This window comes from Hippoglossus hippoglossus, chromosome 7 (genome assembly GCF_009819705.1).
Source record: "Hippoglossus hippoglossus isolate fHipHip1 chromosome 7, fHipHip1.pri, whole genome shotgun sequence".
NCBI lineage: Eukaryota > Metazoa > Chordata > Actinopteri > Pleuronectiformes > Pleuronectidae > Hippoglossus > Hippoglossus hippoglossus.
In genome coordinates this window covers 6,335,246-6,359,877 of record NC_047157.1, presented here as the reverse complement: position 1 = coordinate 6,359,877, position 24,632 = coordinate 6,335,246, and the positions used below count along the sequence as shown (strand labels likewise).

General features: G+C 39.4%; 1 protein-coding gene across 2 annotated transcripts in view; it reads left to right on the top strand.

The window, feature by feature from the left end:
- chchd6a (coiled-coil-helix-coiled-coil-helix domain containing 6a) overlaps positions 1-23,508 on the top strand; it is a 73,379-nt gene extending 49,871 nt beyond the window's left edge. For both annotated transcript variants that reach the window (XM_034590488.1, XM_034590489.1), the window contains one exon: positions 22,925-23,508. In XM_034590488.1, the coding sequence (XP_034446379.1) occupies positions 22,925-22,948 (24 nt within the window). In that variant the 3' untranslated portion in view covers positions 22,949-23,508. The remainder of the gene's footprint in view (positions 1-22,924) is intronic.
- The last annotated feature ends 1,124 nt before the right edge of the window (positions 23,509-24,632 follow it).

The window sequence follows — 24,632 nt, the reverse complement described above, 5'->3', positions numbered from 1 at the left end:
GAAGTGAGGTTTGAAACCTGTAATTTGAGAAATTCGAAGCCAAACCTTATTAAAAAATATGCAATAAAAGGAGATAAGAAAAGCAAAGCAATAAAAACAATATATAAATAAAGGAAAGACAACAGTAACTGAGAAAATTCTATTGTAATAGTCATTAATATATAAATGATATCCACGACCGCTTGCACCAGAATCTTAAGTCAAAACAACTGCTTTGCTGGCTATGTCCACCAGCCTCCCTCCGGCCACAACTCTCCCGTTGTTTCTTGTTCTCACCAGGTTGTTGCCAATACAATCTATGTGTGTGGTGGAGCCAAGTAATTGCATCCCCTATAAACATTACCAGAAGCACAACTGAATAAAGTTTCTCTGTGTACAGGAGAGCTAACAAAAAACAATCCAACAATTCAGCTCCATGTGAGACGCTTGGTAAAATAAACTCATTTCGGCCTTGCGTTAACTCTTGAAGATGAGGCTGTGGTGTTTATGGTTTACCAGCAGCGTGACAGGCAGGTGACAGGTGTGTCCACAGTGTTTGTGTGCTCTTCAGTCCATCACAGTGTGGAAAACGGGTGAGAATAATCATGTTCCCCTGTTACATTACCGCCAATCAGAGGTGGAGCCATTTCACTTTAGCAATGTAAAGAGGGGCGATGGTTTTAAGGGGTGGAAGGCACTAGCATGACCAAGTTCCTGGACAGGCTACCAGAACGAAGCAAGAGAGAGAGACTCAGATAATAACCCACACTGAATATCAGCGTGAGGCTCTGCTCAGGGTGCTGTTATGCACCACCACCACCAGAAATAAAAGAAATGTAAAACTGGAGATGGTAAAAAATAACACGAACAAATAAAGATAAAGGATTAAAATAAATGTAGTTCAAATGTATTTTGCAACTTGTTTGAAACGAAGGGGAAAAGTAACCTAAACTTTACTTCTTTATACCAGCTGCTTGGTGGTTTAAGGAAAAACTTTATTCTTTGAAACTCTTTTTAAACTCAGTACTGTTTGTATATATTCTTATTTATATATTTAACTTCTGATATGTTTGACGTGTCTGATGATTCTCCTCTTCAGCAGTGTAATTTCATTTGCAACATAGAGAGCAGACAAGAAGCGCTTCTTATGCATGCACTCAGTAAAACTGAGCCCTTGTACTTTACGTTTCAGTTCTCCACATTCCTCAGTTGGACCTGCTGCTGTATTATTCAAAAGCAAAGACAAGTTCTTCAAGTATGTGCATCATTGCAGCAGTTTTAAGTTATGAATTCACAGAAAGTTAGAGGAAAAATCGCGAGGAGGAGGGGGGGGGAGTGGGAGTTGGAGGACCGAATACTGGAAGCTTGCACTTCCAAAGGTTTTACAGTAGAGGCATTTGAAGGTGTAGCTGCTCATCATGCACCCAAACAACGTATTAATCTACCTCATGCTGCTCCCTGCTCACATCTCTACCGCATTGCTCAGGGGCACTGAGGCTTCCCCTGGCATACAGTAATACAGCATGTGATAATCAGCTTGCCGCCGAAACTTGATTCCACTGTTCTCGCACTAATGTAATGTGCTTGTGAGTGAGGCTGCATGTACGTGTGTGCCCTGTCAATAGCATCTGAGCCTTTGTATATGCCTTGTATTACACCATGCGGACAAAAACGCACATTTATATACGTGGGTTTTGACCTCATGTTTGCGCTCTCGTATTTGTCCACTTCTGAGAACCAAATGAGTAAGCTGTGTGTGTGTGTGTGTGTGTGTGTGCGTGTGCGTGCAACAGAGTGAAAAATTCTTTCTTTCGCATATTAGCTAGTGTGAGATAACGAGGAGTGAAGTGAAGACGCTTTGAAGACGTCTTTAAAAGAGCACGGCAGATCATACACTGTGCGTGTGTGTGTGTGTGGTGCGTGAATAGCTTGCTATATTGCAGTCTGCTTAAACCTACACATCAAGGTCTTTGCTTCTGATTGGCCCCCAAGGCATCTCCCTGACTTTCACCCCATCAATTTGAAAGTTTATAAAGTTCTTCCTCCATTTTCTGTCTTTAGAAGCTGTCACAGTGAGTTTGGTTATCCCTGAAAAAACATTTCTGGGGGGGAAGCTGCAAATCACATTAACATCATTATTGTTTTTTATTAGAGATTAAAATGAAATCCACACGGTACCATTCCAGCTAAAATCTTGATCCATATTTCATTCACAATATCTGTCACAATAATTGCAATGCGATTTTTTGCCCAACTTTGATTCTGCTGCATTTATTAGATGACCTAAAAAGTTGCCAAGTAGTTGTTCACGACAGCAAGATACAATAAAAACGTTGTAACCCATCACATTGAGCAAACCACGTTCAAAGACAAAATAACAATCTTAATTGACAGAACTAGTATAAGCTGTTCAGGAGTATGAAAAGATCAAAAGTATTGTAGTATGCCTATGTATTCTCAGTCAACTCAACCCTCGTACTTTTGATGAAATTGGCACAATTAGCACATTTTCTAACTGTTCACCTCAAATTTAGTGAACTCCAAGATGAGCACCGATTGGGGTATGATGATATATTATGTTTTAATATATCAATATTAATAATATCGATATAAAGAACATAAATATAAGTAGTTTTGTTTTTCTACATATGCTAGCATTGATAAAGTCCCATAAGTCACAACTGGCTCCTGAATGACTTTGTTTCCAGCTCAGTATTTACATCAGTTGCCAAGGTAACTGATGCTATGGTCCCACGCAGCAAAGACTGTCCCCCAAACTAGATGCAGTGCTAGCATAGCAAGTGAGAGCCAGGTGGTCTTTGACCACACCTAAAGTATGTCAGACAACAGATAGTAGGTTTCAATTTGTTTTTATTTTCACATAAAATTAGAAATATTAGATTTTTGACTTTGATCCAGAACAGTCTATATATCGTCATACAATGACGAATATGTTGTGTATTTGTGGCCTTGACTTTGCATTAATCAGTATTTTGGTTTATGTGTAATATTAGGTAATTCATCCCAGCCTCAAAAATTCACCTTTGAAGTGAACTTCAAAGTGCAGCACTTTATTCTCGAGGATTTTCCTTGTGTAATGGAGGACTATGTTGAAATGTTTGTTTTCATATTAAGTTATTCATATTTAATTGTCATATTAAATTTTTTAAGTTCTAGATGTTTGATTCCAACAAACTGGAAGGGGATATGATACTGTGATGTTCTCCCTAGTCCTCTTAACAAAGCAAAACAGTGTTTGCGGCTCCTCTCTGTAATACATGTGTGCTCTAAGCCCAGTGTTTTCATCTAATTCACATGAACGGTTGATTCATGATGTCTTCTGTATTGGGAATGGAAGTTTTAATCTCTTAAATATTGTATTAAGAGATTGCTGCTAATTCAGTCAATCAAAGTTAAGAATTAAATGATAGAAGAAAACCTCTGAGGGTGAATGACTTCTGAGCTTTTGTGCAAAAGGTCTTAATTTGAGGCTTATTTTGTTCCAGGGCCTGTGTTGTGTTTCCAGTCTCGCAGACACGACTGTGATATGTTTTGATCAGTGTCACAGCAGGTCAGTGAACAGGCCTGCATGTCAAAGGAGTCTTCCAGCTGGGTTACGCTAACATCTCCACGCGTGCATGTGTGTTTGATGGCAAATGGGCTGGGGGGGGTCCCCACGGAGTCTGCAGAGAAAGAGCAGACAACCTCTCATCATTATTCTCTGGGAGACTGAGCCTGACGTGGGCACTGCCACATCGAACACATACACACTGCCCGGTCCAGCGGGATGCTCTCGTCATTCATCTGCACTCTCAGATGCAGACACATAAACATCACACACATACATGTACATATCATCTCTACACCTGGTAGGATTCTGAAGTCATTTAGCGCCAGTCTCAGAGAGAGACCGGCATTGATGCTGATCAGTGTCAGAGTCTCTGTTCACTATGGAGAAAAAGAGAAAGCAAAAGACAAAATCTGAGCAGAGAAATAAAGACTAGACTCTGTATAGGTGAGAGTGAAAACACCAAAATGGAGAGGAAAAATGGAGCTGGTGAAGGATATATGGAGTGAGGAAGAGTTTGGGATTAAAAAAAAAACATAGAGTTGACTGGTATACAGTGTGTCCACTCACAGATATACTGTATGTGGAGCTGCAGCAAGGCTGGGATCTGCTCAGCAGTCTAAACCTCTGAATCTTTAAATGCTGTTATTTTCCCCTTCAGCAAGGCCAACTACTGAGGCGTACACACATTCACAGGTATATATCCGGAGCCCTGCTGTGGAGTACAGACATAGCAGGCTTTGGGTCTAATACCCAGGGAGCTGCTCCTAAAGTTAAAAGCTGCCTGTCGGACTGAAGATTGAGATGCCGAAATGGAACCACAGAGAGAGAGAAGGAGGTAGAATCAGAGTCGAGCAAAAGCCAAAGCAAAAAATAAAAAAAGTTTAGAGAGTGCTGAGGGCCAGCAGGCTGACTGAGAAACTGATTTCGAAACACCTCTACCTCTGTATACCTGAAACTGTCTTGATACACTTTTCTGCTTTATGCCTTGTCATGTTAACATTTAAACATGTATATGTTTTAAGTTATTGGTTATTAGTTGCTGTCGATCTTTGTCGTTGCCATGCAAAAGATTCCGAGTGACAGATACAAACACTATAAAGTGAATGATCAGTTCTTACATGAACTGATCATTCACAGAACGACATGCCACTTGCACACAAATGCACCTGAAACTGGGAACTGACTGTGTGGACGGTAACAACTTTATGGACCAGGAGGCACACAGCTGGCAGGAAAAGTTTGAATTTGACAAGACGCTTCAGTCTAGATAATTAATGGTAAAAACAGATATAACAACAAAGTAACTGTGACGGAGTCAGAGAAAATTTACTGAAATTGACAGATGAGCTATGTTTGCTGCTTCACTATATAGCAAGAACTAAAAAGAACGCGAACAAACTGTCAAATCAGAACTTGGCATCACTTTGTTTACTGCATCGACTGACCTCAGCCAAAGGTCTGACAGAGAGGTCAGTACACTGGGCAAGAGGTGGGGTACATCCTGGACAGGGCTGACATACAGAGACAGTAGGGTGTCTAGGCTCAACGTTAGATGGGGTGAGAAGTTTGGACATCTGGAGGGAGCTTGGAGTGGAGACAATGCTATCCCATGTTAAAGGGTAGGGTTTGGTCATATCATCAGGATGCCTCCTGGGCGCATACATTGGAGGTTAACCGGGCTCGCCCAACTGGGAGGGGACCCATGGGTAGACCCAGAACTCATTGAAGGGACTACATATTTCATCTGGCCTGGGAACACCTTGTTATCATGTATACATACACAACTTGTTGTTCCTTTGTGGTGCTTCATGGAAGAAGTCAGGTAAATGGCAGATATCCTTGAACAGTGGTCGATATCAAGGGCGGGGTTGCTGGGTTGTTCAGTTGTTGACAGCTTTGTCATCCAGGGCTACAGGTTGGTGAGATAGCAGAAAGGATGATAAATTATCACTACTGTCCATCAGAGGCCCCTTTGCAGATTTTCTATGTGCTGTGTCAAGATGGAGCTTTCTCAGTGGCAGAATTTAGACATGTATTCCTCACATTTAACATCCAGCTGACTTTAGTTCCTTGAGGTGAAAGAGTCTTCTTATCATAACACCTTTCTTCTGCTCGGGTAGCAGTTATGAGGTACCACTACTACGGCCTAACAAAATCCAATATGACAGTCCTGCAATGAATCCCATGTGAAGCTGTTAATGTTCAGTTTTTGTTGGCAATGTGACATGTTTAGAGCTGGTGTTGTTGATATACTGAGCTGGATTATAGTGAGAGGTGTTAGGAGAAATCTGTCCCTCTCATTTATGTTTATCCGGAGGGGCTGGACAGAACATTTGAGCGTGACAGCTCTGCAGTTAAAGCAGGGAAGCATCACATGTACCCACTGCAGGATGTTATAGCAATTTTTCCGAACACTGTTGTGATGCGAAATGGGGCAGCTTCAAAGTGCAGGAGCCTGCGTGCTGCTTCTGAGGAATACTTATTGTATGAGTACGAGTCCCTGTGGATGGCACACCAGAAAATGGGAGGAAAGAGAAAATAGTTTCATCAACTTTTGATAAGTCCATTTGGAAAGAAAACCCCTATTGACAGTACTGACACACTGATAATAAATCTCTATCTGTTGCCAATCTGAATGCACACTGACTTTTGCGAAGCCAGTGAATCACAGTGGTATAAAACCTAATATTGATTTTCTTTTTTCTTTTTTACCTTCCATCTTATTCTTGATTGAACAGGAGTCATGTTGGTACAAAGATCACAGCAGCTCAGCTACACTGCTGACAGAAAACAATATAGACAAACTTACTGAAGAAAAAAAATACAAAAAGAGGGCTAAGGACAAGTATTTGTATTGAAGAACAAAAAAAAGATTCTGTAGATACACACCATGTTGACACTCTCAGATAAGGGGGGCGGATGAGAAAGACCAATGAGAAATATATGGCAAGGCCTTGAGAAATGCAGACAATGATAAAAACTACTGTAGAAAGGTCAAGGAGTAGGAGAACATTAAAACGAGGAGAGTGAAAAAGTAAATATTTTAAGCTAAAAAATACCCAAACAGGCTATGTTGAAAAAAAGTATTTGAACCTTGTGGTGAGGACTAATGGAACTATTATAACAGTCAAAAGGCTCATTTATGCTGCCTTCTAAAAGAGATTTGTCCATTTCAAAATTATGTTACCTTCACTGCCCACATGCTTTCATGCATGCTTTGTGTTAGCATGGTTGTGAGGCAATGCATCCATCAGCACTGACAACAACATGGTAACGGTGGAGGAGGTTGTGACAATGACCTCTTAAGAAAGACTGGCTGAGTTGGATTATAAAAGAGGGTGTGGTGATCAATACATTCATTCTTAACCAATCATACTACTGGCCTCATCACAGCTGTGTTAATCCAAGTGACGCACGACAGAGACTGCACAACAACCTGAAAAAGGCTTCTCCAAGAAAGTATATTGTCTGGATGGTGCAGCATCATGACCATGATAACACAAAGCAGCTCAGATCTGCATCTCGAGGCAGATGGTGTGGGCTTTTATTGAATGAACGTGCACAATGATGATAGAAATAAATAAAACAAATTGTTGATGAAGCCTTTTTATCTGATCACATCACTCTGTCACATGTGTCTGTCGGTCACATCATACCATGAAATGTGGCACAACAGCATTGCACTGGAGGACATTTCAAGATTAAAACATGGGATAATACTGTTGCTTTAAAACAAAAGTTAGTAAGGAGGCAAGGACGCACAGGATTGATGAGCCGCTGTAATCTGACATCTTCCACTTTAACAACAGAATACCAAGTCACCCTGGACCAATCTGATGTATGTGGTGTTGTATGGGTTTACTCTGTGGCAGCCTGGTGTCATTTCCCCAAGATTTATCAAAAGGTTTAACACAGACAGCTGCGTGTAGTGGCACTGTGCTTTGACACAGCACTTTTCACATCAAATTTATCAACATGTCTTACTCTGCTGCCTTCAGATGGCTGCAGGGATTTAAAGACCTGAAAGAGAAACTTTTCATAAAGTATATAAAGCAGCTGTGACAACAGACACTGTAAGAATCACTGCAGACTGATTTACAGAGGTTACTGCTCGAAGCACAATACACTTTTATGCTGATTTAAACACCTCTACTGCTTGAAAGTGAATATTTAAAATGCTTTATTTACATTCCAGCCATCATCATGTATTTAGTTTGTTCCTGTTGATAAAAACTACCTAGTATCATCAAATGACACCAGATTGATGTTGTGTTAGAAAGATATGGTCTTGCATCTATTCTATTCTCAGCCCAAAGTCTTAGGATTCTATCTTACACGCAGAGCGAAGCAGCACCATACACAACATCTTTGATAGTGTCAGACTGTCACAGTTTTCCCATCCAGCTCCCATGTTGTTGAAATAGCTAAGAGCCCATCTTGAAGCTGTGGAAAGTGAATCCCTGATAGACCAACAAAATCTGGTCTAAAGTCTACGTTGTAGTATTTCACTGTTGTTTTAAGGACAATGGGCACAACACACATACTTTCTGCTCGTTATACACATAGATTTGCTTGTACACTTCCACTTTGCGCACAAGGAGATACATTTCCTCTGCAGAGAAGCATTCTTTATTACTATGTGACAAATCCATCTTTAAAATATCAGTCCGTCATGGGGCAAATGCACCTGACTTTTAAAGGGAATGGGAGCTGATACTCTGATTGGTCTATTTCATGTTACACCCACCACCCACTCATGAATAATCAAGAAACTAAATACAAACCTTTTGAACCATGTGCTTATTGCAGCGACCATTTTTCCCACCATGAAAGTAGCAATACTGGATTTGGACGTGGCCTAAATGCACTTGCGCTAACGCTTTAGACAATGTGCTCATCCCTCCGCCCGTGCACCTTATGATTGTGTACCTTACACGTACAAGCAAAGAAATCACTGAACTGTCAGACCACGACTGAATGCCCTTATAGCGAAGTGGAGAGACATTACAAGAACATATACCAGAGTAATGAACGTAAAGAAACAAACTAGCAACTGAAATATTAAGGCGAGTAGAGGGGGAGGGGAACAGTTGAAGAACAGAGGTGGAGCCAGACGAGGGGTGATGGGGGAAGGAGCCTTTGTGAGGCAGAAAGATGGAGAAGAAAGAGTGGGACAGATAAGACAAGGCCAGATGGGGGGGAGGCGTGAGTCTAGAAGCGAGATATTTGGAGAAAAGGGCGAGGATCAGGAGGTTAAAAAAGCGAGAATGGAAATATGGGTGGCTACAGTGAGGAGAGACGTGGCAATGGAAGAAGGGATGGAGATGGACAGAGGATGAAAAGATGTAGAGAGAGAGGAAGAGGAGGCCGGCCCCTCAGCAGTCAGCACTAATGAAGAAGAATGAGGAGCCTGAGCTGCTTGCTGGACCTGCAACTGACCACACACACACACACACACACACACACACACCGAGAAAGTTTCACACATACTCTGCTTATCTGCTTCTCATTTTATGACACAAAATTTATGAAGCGAACAAGTAGTCAAACTCCATATTCACCTCATTGCTATCTATGAATAAATATAATATAATGTCTTGTAGCTTTCTTTAAATTCTCTATGTTTTTAATTCTTCTGAGAGAAACTGTCTTAGATTCAAAACTCAGGCATGGAGTTTCACAGCAAGCTTCTGAAATAGTGTAGCCTGCTTTACACTTCATTTTTCTCTATCCATTTTCCAAATCAAGAACTTCTCTCCAAAGGTGATGTACCATTGTGCAGAAAGCACTTTTTTATCTTTTGACACGATCCTATGACTCTGTGCTCCAACCACTCTGAGTTTGTGCCCACCAGAGAAAACAGGAATACAATTTAGAGGAAAAATAATATATTAATCAATTATTCAGAAGTTGTCGTTCATGCTTTGTGCAGGTGCAGAACTGCTTTAAAAAGGTGACATGCATTTGGAGCACATTTTTGTCATATTCTTGTTACTCTTTGCTTCGAGTTAAAGGGCTGTTTGTGCCTCATTAGCTGTGACTGCCTACAGACAAGGGGAAAAAAATCCTTAAAGGAATCCTTGAACTCTTTTTTCCGCCCCAGCTTACAGCTTTGAACTAAAGTTGATAAAGACTCGCCAGAACACGGTATTATAATCAGGGCTGTGATGAATGTCTGTCGACCAAAACTTTTATTTTGTATCTCTTTCTTATAACTGAAGTTGCAGCTTACCAATGAAGTTGTTTGTTTGTCATTAACTGTTATGTCTGTGTTGCTTTTTATAAGTGTTTATAAAATGAATGCTGTGGTGTAGCGTGGTACTTTTTATTACTGTACATTTTGTAATTACTTACAAAGTCTGGCATTCTCTGGTCATACACTTCCTGAAGCACGCACAGGCAGTAGTAGTTGTTGGCAGTTGTCGGCGTACTGTAGAGCGGTGTGGTGATCCCAGGATGGAAAGGCAGCTTTTCTGGAGCTTTGACATAAGTACGAAACAGAACAGTGGTAATGACTGCAGGGGTGTCGCCGTGGATCAGAGGTTAAGACTCTGACTATAAACACCAATGTCCCTTTAAGATCCAGTTGGGAACTTGTATCTTTTCTGCTTGTTTCCTGCCAGCTCTACACTACTGTTATCATATAAATGAAAAAAACAAGGAAATTAAAAGGGAAACAATGAATGTGGTAGGGATTTCTTTAAAAAAAAAAGACTACTAATGTTCAATTTGTTGAAATTAGTTTGAATCCTTAATTAATCGCTTAATTCTAAAATATGCCAGCAATTTCACATTTATTCTGTATTTTTCTTTGTAGAATCCAAAATGCTTCCCCACATTGCTCATCAAACGATTTGGTGTCGTTATTATGTGTCTGAGTTTTAATAAAAGGGAACAGTTACCAGCAGGACAATTGTTAGATCATTTTTCCAACACTCTTGCTTTTAAACACTCTGAATTTCAAATTAAATCGTTACAGTTTGAAAATGTATTTAATTTAGAATTGTAATTTGATAGTGACAGCCTTAGGCTGTAGATGTTTTGACATGCATCACACGCTGCCGGATGTCCTTCAGACTCACCAGTCCTTCACTCTGGGCATGTACCAACAATTTGTCAATTATTCTCTCAATTATTCACCATACAACAGTCCTACAAACTTTTCAGGCACTGGAGATGTTCATATTCTTCTCCATCTGTAACACAGCAGTGACCCCAAACATACACACAAACATCAGCAGCTTTCAGACATGGACCCCGGAAAATCCACACAATTAGATCTGGACTCCTCAAAGTTTTCCTTATCACACATTCAATTATAGTCGATTAATCTGTTGCTTATTTTTTGGATTAATCGATTATTCATTGGATAAAAAGACAATATCTTCTGATACAATGCTGTTTATATGTATTACAGACATCTGCAACTTAATTATGACGATAATTCCTGATTCAGATATCTACAATTTAATTCTGATTAGTCATAATCCAAGTTCAAGATGTCTTGAATTCACTTTAGTTGAAGATGTCTTAAATTAAGTATCAACTAGTTGAGTATGATGTTGTATTATGACTAGTCAGAGTTAGATTTTAGTTATCTGAAACTGGAATTAAAGGTTATGATATAATATAATATATAATAATTAAACATAATTGTAGATATCTATAATGAGAAACCACACACACATGAATGACAGAAAATGTCCGCGGCAACTGACTCGGACATTTGTTTTTTCACATACAGCCCCTCCAGATAATTTCAGGGGATTAACTGAAGTTCAGTGCATGTCTGAAAGCAACTAAAGAGTCATAATCAACTGTGAGTTCTTTAACAAATGATCTGGCCCCCAAAGAACCCTGCACACTCCACAGCAGGATGTTCAGTTGACCTTAAACAATCGTGTGACAGTCTACTCGTGCTGACAGATGTTTGACATGGATTCTTTATGCTTTTAGTTTGGAGCAGTTGCCACAGAAGCTCTGCACAGATGATACAGTAGTGTGAGTGTTGAGCATGATAATATTTAGCTTTCCAATTCCAATCGAGTCAGAGCTGTTGTGATTTATTTCAAGCATGGTTGATTTTTACACGTGTGGACGCAAAACATAATGAAGGCCGCTGGTAGCTGGTTTAGTACAAGACAAGGTAAAAGAGTAAGAGACCAAAAAAAACACAAGCAAACTACTCAGTGTTTAATTTGTTACATTCAGTAATATGATCATTCATTGGTCCTGGTTGTTTTATGGTGTTTGACAAAGCAGATGGATCTGGTGGACAAGATGAGTCTCCTGTTTGTTGTTTCGCGTTACATTCATGACTTTTGCTGCTACGGATTTGTACAAGTAATCAAATAGTAGTCATTTAACCTCTGACTAGTGTTTTATAAAACCTTTTTTAGAGAATGTGGCTAATTGCATTTTAGCTGCATAAATTTGGGTGCCAATACTTTTTTGAGGAATCGAGGGATGGTGTCTTGAACACTCATTAGTGTCAGTGTAAAATCAGTTTTACCATTTACCTATATCCTGTTGAATATAAACAGGAGAATGTTGATTTATGAAGCAGTTAATTATCTTTAACATGGTGGAATATGTTGACTTTTAAAGATATGAAAGCAGAATCAAAGAACCAACTTAATATTATTCATTTGAACTAACATCAAATTTGCACTATAGAGGAAAGTTATCGAGAGGAACGCTTCTATGATACGCTTTATCTCTAGTGAGAATAGAAAATCCAGTATTCTCTCCATCTCCTCTATGCAGTCTCTCCCTGAGGTATCGCTCCACAATACAGCCTCACTCCTCACAGGATAAATAGTGAGACAACTTACACCAGTTTATTAAATTACAGCATGATTTGCTTGTTTACTTTCTACCGTTTCTTCTTAACGCTTTAGAAAAAAAGACAGCTGAAGTAATTCTGTAATGCACAAGTGCGGTTTTCAAGCATATCTGGGCATGTGTGTCATAATGTGTGAAATATCGTGACTGATCTAAGAACTGCTGAAGCTGAGGGAAGGACGGTGACACACTTGTCTATAGCTAGCTGTTGTCAATCATCCATCAGAGATTATCCACAATGGACACGAGTAAACATCCAAAACGTGCTGCTTTTCTCAAAGTAGAGTTTGTCATTATGACACAGTCACACTTACAAAAACTGACGTGTGCAGACATGTCCTCTATACCTTCTATGATTTAAACAGACAATATCAGATCCTTAATGGGACAGAACGCTGGTCTGAGATGTACGGAGAAATATCTCTTCCACTTTGGTATTGTTCTGATTGTTGTCTAAGTTTAGCTTTAACTAGTCAGGCACTGCTTGCCTTGCTTGCTCTGCTGTAACATGTAGGCGTTGTTTCTCTGCTCAGGCTAAATGGGACAGAGAACATGTATATGTTGAGCAGCTCCTCGTCCCTGTGTATGGTTACCTGATTACATTAACACATACATAGTAGCACACAATTACTCAAGTATATTTACATCAGAGTAGAAAACTTGAATGCTTGTCAGTTTCTTTTTTTCTTTTTTATCTATCTTTAATGAAATCCTGCTTCATCTGTCAGTTGTGCTTTTCTTTGCCTGCTTTCTTTACACCGAAACCTTTCATCTAGCTTCTGTGTCCGTCCGTATTTCTTTATTTCTCTTTCTCTCCGTGTCCACTCCACTCTTTTGTCTCCCTTGTTATAGTCCACCTTGCCTCCTCTCTGTTTCCTTTCTTTTCTTTTTCTGAGCTGCTTCCTCCATTTCTCTCCCCCTGCTCTGCAGTCGACTTATTGATTTCATTTTCATACTGTTGGCAGTTGTTCCCTCCGTCATAAACCATCAGGTTTGCCTCCTTTCAAGCCCGCATTGATCATTGTTCAGCTGATCACAACCAATCACCCCTGAGCATCATTATCTGCTCTTACTCGTTCTCTTTTGTTGTCCGTCTGTCTTGTGTTGTGTACTCTGTGGGTTTTATTTTTGTATCTTGCTTTTCAGAGCTCCAGTGAAATGGCAGGCCTGTACTTGCAGGTGTTTATGTAGTGAATTAGGCTTCGGAATTAGAAAATTACTCACTCAGAAGGAAGGCTCAGGAATTTTTAAGAAAACAGCATTGCAAAACTTTGATAAGAAATTATCAGAAGCATACTTTTGTTGTTGCAAATATACAACATTTTGAATGTGTTTGTGAGTGAGTGCATAGCCAGTCAGTGCTGTGTAAAACATTTCAAACAGATGTGTAGTTGAATATGAACATCGTTATAATAATCTAGAATTAGAGTCCAACCAAAAATGAAATAGCTTTTTTGCTACAGCTTACATGTTTGCTCTGTGAATCACATGTCCTGCTGTGTTCTCATTGTAGGAAATAATTACAGAGCGAGGGTGGTGAAAGCGTAGCATATGAAATAGAAAAGATAAAACAACAACAACAGAATGAAAAATATTAAATGAGTAAGGATTTAAAAAAAGAAACAATTGAAAATAATAGATGATACAAGAATGAATGAGTATAGAACTGTTATTGTTTTTATGTGTACATTAAGTGTGGTAATGCAAAGGGCAATGTGCAGGCATGTCAATAACAGAGTAAATACTAAACAAAGCTTTCGTTATTCTAAATTCATTATTATTATAAAAAAACTGAATAAATCCAATTAAACTTTCAATAAAGAATAAAAGTAATTAAACATGACACAATAAACAGTATGTATCAAGAGCAAGTATGTTGTGGCTTTGAAAAAAGAAGCCTGATGACATGTTTACTTGGGTTTGAGACTTTCTTTAAAAAAGTGATTGTAGGAAGCAGGAAGTTTTCATGAAAGACACTATTGCATTGTGTTATGTGAACTGTAGGATCCATTGTTTTGACATTGGCACCCAAACAAGAGACTCTTGTTTGTGAGTTCACCAATTTAATGGAGTTGTAATAAAGAATGGCTTGAATACCCTTTTAAGCAATGGTAGAAAGCCTTTAGGTCATAACACAAGTATCACTGCATCCTTTTCACACACGCAAGCTAGTTCAGGTACACAGGAGCACATGTGATGAAGTTGCTGTTGTTAAATAGGACCTAGTTTATCTTGTTGTGTCAATGTGTGTCAGCATGTGGACTGAAACTCTGTGCTGACCTCTGGTTTGCATACAACACTCTTTTTACAGTGTGGCTGCTGTTCTACTCAACATGCTGTGTTGCACGTGGGACTTTTTGATTTTTTTTTACTTTTTATTTTTCTCTGAGAGTTGTAACACTTGCTGGGTTTCTATCTGCCACCTCTCTTTCTCCCCCCCCCCCTCCTGTTGTCCCATTTCTCCGTCTTTTGTTGCTCTGCAGCGAGCAATCGAACGTCACATCAAGCCAAATCTAGAGCCTCTGTTTCCTCTTTCATCTGCCTCGAGTTTCCCCGGTGGCCCTCAGATGCCTCAAAGCTTTTGAACTGGGGGAAGGGGTCGGGGAGCGTGGGGACCTGGAGCGAGGGGGGGTAGAGTTGAGGGTACGCACAACTGCCTTCTGAGGGAGGTATTTACACCAGCTTTTGTCCCCCTTGCTAGCTGTACCCTGACCTTTCGGCATGCCACCGTGCTGGTCTGCTCGTGCCACCAGACCCCCCACCTTCTTCTTTTCTTTCTGCATTCACTGATGGGGGTCTCAATCATAATTCAACATCATACTGTGTTATGTTCCACGGAAAGCGACCACGACTGCATAAGCATTAGACATGCTTACATACTGGGAGAATTTCACACCAGTATTCTGGACAGAATTTCATCACCGTCATTCGCACACACTTAAGAGGAGCTTTTGTGGAAGAAAGAACCCCAGCTGCGATAAGTGAGGACAACAGCGGGGCTTTTAGGTGGCTTTTGTCGCCTCGAAGCAGCCTCAACATTATCGGAACAGTCCACTTTGTACCAGCCTCTCTTTTGTGTCCCACTGTCACTCAATCCATCTGTCTCCCCACCTTCTCTTTCTCTTTTTCAGTTGACGCCTGCCTTGCTTTTGTGATTGTTGTTCAATTCACACCCTGTACTTCCAAAGGAGATCGATGTTTTTCTTCCTCTGGCCTTTTTGTAAATAAATAAATACCGTTGCATTATTGTTTGCTCCCAGTGCTATGTTGACAAGTTCACTTTAATGTGAAACTCTGAAAATTGCTTTTTTTTGTAGTTGTACTGCAGGTTTTTACAATGATTTGTCTGGCAAATGTACAGAAGGCAGCATATATTGATGTTGCACCAGAACGATGACTAATGAACTTGTCACTTGTGCTGTTTTGTTGTCCGGTAAAAATCTTTGCCAGTGCTTCCAGTTGATGTAACTCAAAGTTTCACCTTACAATTAGCCTGAGGGTTGGCTATATCTTTTTAAACCATCTTCACCTTTGGGCACTAAATACGGCAGTAGGGTGAGTTAGTACACTTCTTCTCAGTGCTTTTAGCAGCAAGGGACACTTGTGTCTATCAAAAGATTTCTGTTCTCAAGGAAGGGTGAAACCTGTGGTAACCCTATCAAGACTTAGAGGCTCCAGTACATCCATGCTTTAGTTAAATGCTAACAGTCTTATCGTTAGCATGCCAAAGTTAAGCAGGAATAATCTATCATTCACCACACAGTTCACCACAGTTCACCCAAAAATGGAAATGCCCTCATTATCTAGTCACCACTATGCCGATAGAGGGGTGGGTGAGTCCACAAAACAGTTTTGGAGTTTCAGGGGTAAACAGTGTTGCAGCCAAATCCAATACAATTGAAGGAAAGAAGACAGACAAAAAAAACAACAAAGAAAACATAAAATGCCTCCGTACTGCTCCTGTGGTATCAAAAGTGTTTGTAAGCACCGACATTCAAATTCAACTCGAAACGATAGAAACTCCAAAAGTGTTTTCTGAATTTTCATTTTTCAATGAACTATCCCTTTAAATTAGGGGATTAGCAATGTCACCAGGATACGTATTCTGACCACCATGGAGACTGTATCTCTATACAGCTCATGAATATTAGTATTAACGTAGTTCTTGCTTGTTTAATTTCATTGTAAATAAATTTGTTTTTTGCACTGATTTTATGAAAAATCTGAGATTAATTGATGGTGGAAATATACTTTAGTTGCACTCGTAGCTCATGTATGTTTGATAGAAGTGGTGGACAGCTGGTTATCACGATAACCTGAAGTCAAGTCTGTTAGTGGAGACAATCTTTGGGGAACATGTTCTCATCCACATCCCCCTCCATCTCCATCCCACAGTAGTGGAGTGTTCAGGCGAATCAACCGCAGAGCCTTATTCTATCACCAGGGAGCTCCAATTGCCTGCCAGTCATCAGATAAAATGGATTTCCAATCTAGTCAAGGCTTGGTCAGGTAAAATGGAGGACAGGCAGACTTCTGCTGCTCGTCTACCTTTCCTGACTTTCTGCTTGTTGTTTGTTTCTCTCTCTTTCTCCTACTATTTTTGGTCCCTGTCTCCACTCCCATCCCGCTGTCTCTGATCTACTGGCTAGAGCCACATGAAATGAAAATAGGCTCATTGTAAAAGCCCAGGGACCAAACATACTATCTGGGAGGCAGTGTGATGTAACCACAGCACGTCTTCTTAGTCTGCTTTAACTCAGGATGGATCTTCAATTAGATCAACAGGTGGGAAATCCATTAGTTTGTTAGTGGGTGAGTTGTGAAGTGTTACCAGTTTTCTCTAATACAGTACAAGTGCACAGATACGATTTAAGAGCGGTTCTGTGTACTAATTACACAGAACTGATTATTTTTTCTGGGGTCCAGTTGGTCAGTAGGTTGATTAAACATAAATTGTTTAGGTTGTTTATCAAGCAAACATTTTAAATAAACTTCCTGCATCTCATACATGAGGACCTGCTGCTTTTCTCCATTTTTTGGTAGAATTGATCAGATGAAAATATTATGAACCGATCAACTGAGTGTTGAGTTCTTACTCATTTCTAGTTGATAGAAATGGAGGAGAGCTGATTGTCTAGGTTGCCTTGAAATAACGTTGTAGGTTGAAACAATCTTTGCGTTATGTGTTCTCATCCACATCTCTTTCCATTTCCATCATTTGACCCTCTTCCTTTACAATTGCTTTTGAATCTCTGCAACAAAGAGAGTGAACACGTGGATTACCCACAATTGTAAAACTTTGGTCATGTATGAAGCAAACTTATTAGTACTTGGTAAAGGGTACCTTTAAGGTTCTCTTTTTCTGTATGAACACATGATTATTACCTGACCGGGTCTTTAAAATATATATCTGATGCTCGTCCAGATTTTTCTTGCTGTCAACAAATACCAAACAATAAACGAATCCCACTAACTAAATATTGTCTGTTTCCAAAGCCTGATAAATCGTATTCCTCTGTGTCGTAGATCTCCATTGTTGTCATAGTTGCACTGTAGCCCTTTGTGACTAGTTCTTTCATGACCATGATCTATAAGTCAGTACAGTGACAACATGTCCTACTGTCATAAATACTAAATTAACTAAATTAAAGGACCAAATTGTAGATTGACCCAGAGATGGAAATACAAACATTTAAATATACTTATACTTATGCACAGTTTTCTTTGTTTAGGTTACCCTTGCTTATAAACTACAGTGTCCAGTTGTTTCTGAAACTATTACGACTATAGTTTTTTTTTTTTAAATATGAAGCAATATATGTGTTACTGCTGAATTAAGTCTTTATTAGGAACCAATTGGCTTTTGGCTGAGCAAAGGGACAGGGAAATGCACTAAATTGGTGGTTTTGTTTTTTCATTACATTTATTGACAGTAAGAAAAATATAGAATAACTCCAGCCTCATCCTTATACAGGACCAATTCATTCCCAGTTCAAATGCAATTATACCAATGCAACATATACGTAGCAATAGCCTAGCAAAATTTGTAATCCTCATTTTTGCTTTGTGATTACAAGGTCAATAACAGGTAATGTTGATGATCTGAACACAAGGTGCATTTAGTTGCTATTCTGGAGTTTTGCTCATATCAGATAAATGTTCTTAAGCAGGTGATGTTTTCCCAGTTGTCATGGAGATTAGTTCAAACAGCGCTTTAAGTCCTTGCCGATACCTTGCTGTGGAAATTACATACTATCACATTTACTGCAAAGATTATTTTTACATTGAAGAGGAAGTTTATTTTGTATGTAATTAAAGTCTGTCAGTGATAATTATAAATTAAGGTGAAAAATCAAACTCTTCTTTTTCCTTTTTTATAATACTTATAATACTTCACTATTTTGAAGGAAATATATCTTTATAGAATAGCATCAGAATCCTGTAAATTACCTCGTAAGTCGAAGACCCTCCAAGGCAAAGGTTACCCACACATGGATGTAGGTTCTCAGCTATATGAGAGATACTGATTTTACCTGATGAAATGTGCGAGTACAGGTCAGAGGTCACCACCTCCTGTCCTTCAATGTGTCTGTGTAGGCATGAGAGGCATGCTGTCCATTCTTTCCACCTTGCTTTGAGCGCTCAAGAGCATTCTCACTTCTAGACTTAGAGTTTAGTCGTAGAGAAGAAAGGAAAGAAGTTGAAATGAGGAATGGAGATCTTGAAAAATTGTAAGACAGAAGAGTGGATTAGAGAAGAAAAGAACAGATGATATAGTGGAGCAGATAGGAGAAGAGAATGTGAGAGTGGGAGAGGAAACCATGGGATGAGATGAGAGGACAGGAGCAGGGAGCCATATTGATCACCCTGCTCTGTGAGTCTCTCAGTGGTTTTAATGGTTTGAGTTTCACAGCTGGACTGAACTCTGCAGTGCCTAGAGCCGATAACATGCTCTCTAGGCACACACACACACACACACACACAAACACACACTTCCAAGTACATACAGCACATACACAGTCTACGCTAGCTGGATGTGGGTCAATGTTCCCAAGCTTTCTGTCAGTTTAGCTCATTGCATCGTTCCACATGGACTGCAGGAGCTGTACTGCAGATTCAGTGGAAGCAGTGGTCATCTGAAACAACCCTCCACCCTGCTCCTGTCCAGCCTCTGAAGCCAAGCACGGCTGAGTCTGATTGATTTCTGACTGTGGATTTATGATTTTATGACCATATAAATGCTCATTTGATTTAACATGAGCACAGCGTTGAGGGAACTGTCAACATCATCAAGTAAAAAAAAAAAAAGATATTGTATTGATCTTTATTCCTAAGCATTTACTGTGGTCACACTTCAACTCCACTTGATAAAAACTAGGAGTGATAAAATGTTGATATTTGTTAAGTTAAGGTCGAGCAGCTCCGACTGCAGCATCTGGAGATGCTGTTGATAAAGCTCTTATCTTACTGGAGTAGTGAGGTAAACAGAGTCACTGTCAATCAAAAGAAAGAAAAGTGCAGTTTGTTCAATGTTGAGTTCAAATTCAGGTTTTTGAACACAAACCACAAACAAAATCAGATGTTGATTGATTGATTATTGCTCTATTTTCATCTCTGATAATGTGTTTCTAGTTAGGTAGGCCAACATTTATATCAGTTCATATATTTTAACTATAATGGCAGTGTAGCTCAATGGTTGGTGGTATTTATAGGTGAGGCAGTCGATCAATAATGTTGATCCAGATTAGAACATGGCTGGTGATTCCTCCAACTTTTTTGGGGCAAACATGAGGTTGACATTTGTAGTTTTATCTAAAAATCCTGAAGAAGCACTGGATAAATTGCTATGAATTTTGATGCAGAAACCCGGTAGGATGAATTGTAGTAGCTTTGGTGATCATCAAGGACCATCATTAGCTCAAATATAGGTTTGTCCAATACTACTAAAATACTAATTAAAAATAGTTTGTTTGCATAACTAATATGCTTAGCATAATAAACGTTACCTGATAGACATCAGCTTATAAAGATTGGCATTGTGAGCATGTTGGTCAGGCTATTCAATATAAACATTAACTCAAAGCACCATTTTGCTTCAGTGCAGCCGTACAGGGCAGCTAGCATAGCTGTAGATTTCTGATCTGCAGCCTTAATCAATCTAGTTAATTGATACAGCTCATATCTCTTGATCATTTTGTGGTGTGTACACTCTGTGTGTGTTGATTTTTATATATGTGCAGAATATGGGTTCATTCACCCCATCTGAGCAAATGTACTGCTTTTCAGAAACAATCCATTTTCCTCCACAAAACGTACCATCCCAACTTGTGTGACTTTAATATATCCAGTGGAATAATAATCATACTCTTCTTAAAGGCTCACAGATTATATGCATGATCCTCCCCTTAAAGAAATAGTGGAACATTTTGCAAACACTCACGATACACAATGATACACAAACTGTGACTTCAGCCTGGAGCTGTTTTTGTATAATTAATACACTTTAAATGCATATATCCAAGAGTTGTATGCATTACATCTGCAACCGTACAAAATCCTCATTATATCTGATCTGCTGTTTACTGTGATTCTGTGTGGGAGATGAAGTAGTCAGGGTCAAGCCTCCCTTGTAATCAGCATCCGATTGAGGCCAGGAGCCACCTTGTTGGATATTATCTCCCTCAACAAGCATATGTTATAACTAATAAGGATTCAAAGACTTTATTGACCTCCACAAGGCCAGTCATTTACCATTTAACGCCCATGAGCATCTTATTGGTGCTCTGTTACTCAATATGTTCTGTTGAGACAATCTCACTAACAGGGCTGTGTATCACTAAACATTATTGATCACTTTGAAATCAGGTCTGCAAGATGCCAAAGCTCTATTCATATTTATCACCTTGGATTCATAGGTTCTGTGTGTCTCTGGATCGTCTCGCCAGGATTTCAAGGTGTTAATTGATGATTGCCATTTCATGGGAGAGAACACAACCTTAGTGAAGTCCTCTTGGTGTTATACTGTAACTGGGGAATAATGGTATCAGGGTTTCAAGGACCCCATTGATCTGTTGTTTAAGGATGGAGGTTGCTCTCCTGTAATTGATCTGTTTCCATATAGGAGTTAGGTAGACCTGATGGACTACAGCTCTAATGGAGGTCACTGAGTCTCCCTTAGAGGAGCAGAATGCTAAGGTGTGCTGTGATTGTATATGAGCATTTACCTGAATCTGAAGTGGGTTATAGGTAGTACGTCTGCATAAGGGTGGGTTCTAAGTATCACTATATCCCATGTATTTCAAAAAGTCTGTCGCCAAGATGAAATGATGGACAGAAGGTTCTCCACTGAACCTTTTAAAGAGGGTTGCATTAAAGGTTCTCAAAGGATCTCTTGGCTAAGAGTTCTACTTTAAGCGCTCAGTCGCATCCTCCCAACAAGATTCATTGAAGCACTTAAAAGATTTTGAATTGGGACAAACAGAGTTTTAAATGGTTCTATTGTTACTGATGTTTCTGTTATGATGAATAAATGTTTGACTGTTCTTTAAAGCAGAACCTGACAAATCTACCAGTACAAGAGAATTGCTTATGGTAATTTGAAAAAATACTATTATTTGAATGCTTTGGCTGTGAAATGTAAATTTCAGTAATAGAGATATTGGTTTTCTTACAAGTATGAAGACCTGTCATATGGTTCACGTGAAATTAGTCTGCTGTTATTCAGATCCACGTTTTTCACTAATGGATAGCTTATTTCATTACTTTAAATCAAGTCTAAATAACTTCAACAACTTAACTCTCCTCTATCTTAGGAATCACTGCATCTGTGGGGCATGCACAGATTTGAAAAGAGTATAATTGGTTGGGTTTGATGCTGCTGTTAATATATTTCACCTCATTACACCACGTTCCCAACTTTGCTGCTCTTAAATGATACACTTGGCAGCACAGCTAATGAAGCCACCTTTAGGATGAAGGGTAAACTCGTCAGCTGCCATTAGCAGAGCGTTCAGCTATAAAAGAGGCTCTGCAATTAGAGGTTTATTGTAAAGAGATTTTATGAAATGTAGCGCAAAAGGCCAAATTAACATTCCATGCCCAAATTTTGTGTGCGTTAAAGATTAAAGGTTAGTTATTTAGTAGGTCACAAAGAAAAATCTCGTAAAATGTACACAGCCGACGCTAAAATGAGACTTCATCAGCAATAAGACGCAACAGACAGAATAACCAAGAGGGAAATTCTCTTCTTGTTGTCTTCCATGTGGAGCTACAGTTTGGTGCGATATAAAAAAACTCTGGGGTTGCAGGGCTGAGTAACAGTGGTCAACAACTTCACCTCTCTCCATTACTGAGATAATCCCTACTATTACCAGGTATGACCTTTGCGTTGTGATCAGTTAACGGTGGAAAAGTGTGAAAAAACTATGGAAGGTCCTTGCACCTAAGAGCATCTCAAAGGTCATTCCTGGTGGGAAATGAGTTCAAATGTTCTAATCATCACTTGTTTTTCTCTCTTTTTTTGTCTCTTAGAACCTGCAGGTCAACCACGGATGAAGAGTGGGAGGAAAAGGGTAAAACAGACGAAGGCTTTTACTTTGGCACTAAGAGCAGAAATGGTTGCACTCCTGTTTTGACTTTTGAGAGAGTTAATTTGCTGTTGGCATGCCTTGTTTTGAATATTTTCATATTATGCTATTTATCTGCGGTATAATCCGCTGACATTGCTCCACTAATCTGCACTGCTACATTTTACAGGGAAACGTTTGAAAGAGTGTGTGTATTCGGTTCATGGTCTGAGTCCGAGAGGTGTTCAGATACAGTCAGGGTCACTCCTCCGTCAGCTGAATAGAGTTAGGTTCACGTCCAAACCTCTGCTGCTTTTTGTACTCGAGAACGCAGTAAAGCATTCAGGCTGGAGCTGAATCGGGCACTTGGGGATCGTCCTTGCTCTGATCTCAGACTCAAAGAACTGATTGAGTTGATTTGCTTTCAAGTTTTTGAGTTTGTTTAATGTTTTTTACCACATAGGAACAAGCTCAGGTGCTCCTGGCCATGACTTTAATTCATCAGACCTGTGATGTAATATATGATTTTATTAAACTATTCATACCTGGTCTCATTTGTGGCTGTACTTTGTTTTATTCAACTCACACTTAGTTTATATGTACATGTTAAATTCCGATTTAATGCTCTGCACATTTGATTTCAACTAAGTGATTGATCGATTCCTCAGAAGTCAGACCTCAACTCAAACTCAATCTTAATGTGAAAAGGTGGCAATGGAAACCATACTGCAACTGTTGGCTTTAAAAATGTTCTGGAAATACATGAAAAAATGAACTAGAATAGCACTGAGTAGAGCACATATCTCAGACAAGGCCCAATAGTTCCCTTAAATTCAAGCAAGCTGCACAAAATGTATCACACTCATTGATATCAGTCTGCTTCTTATGCCTGGTTAGTTTCATCAAGATCCATGAATTATTCCCTGGTAATCAGTGAAAATATGAAAATAAGGCCCTAATTTGCAATAAAAAATGTAAGCGATTTATTCTTGGCCCATGTCCCATCCTTTTACCGTTTAGAAGTTTTTACATATTCCAATTAAATTATAGAGCACATTACAACATACATTATCTTGAGAGAAATTCCATAGTGAGGTGGAGACCTCACAGTATTATAGAGAAACCTGACAATTCCCACAATGAGCAAGCACTCTGCAACTGGAGAGGAAAAACCAAACCTTGAAACCAGGAGAAACCCGTGTGAGCGTCCCTCTGCCTCGACAGGTTGTCTGTGAGTTTGTTAACAAACAAACTAAAACATAACCTCCTTGGCGGAGCTGATGAACCTTTTACTGCTGTTAGGATAAGTGACTTAAAGAGGGACTACACAAACAATCTGAAACAGACTGACGAAAGGTAAGTTGCTGATGATGGCGACCCCTTAATAAAGAAGTGTAACTTAACTTGTAGAGCATCTTGTATCAAACACCTTTTTACAACAACATTCGCACACGTATACATTGAACAGGTGAACTTTCTATAAAAAGGGGATTGCATCATTTCACATTGCCATTAGATTAGTTTACCTTTCAGTTGTTTCTATTGTGTGTAACACTATATGTCACAAGTATTGGAGGATTAGTCCCTGGCCTCCATGTTACTTTCTACCTTTTCCTTTGTTGCTTTTACATATCTTTCACTTCAGCCTCTTCAAACTAAGACACAAATACAGA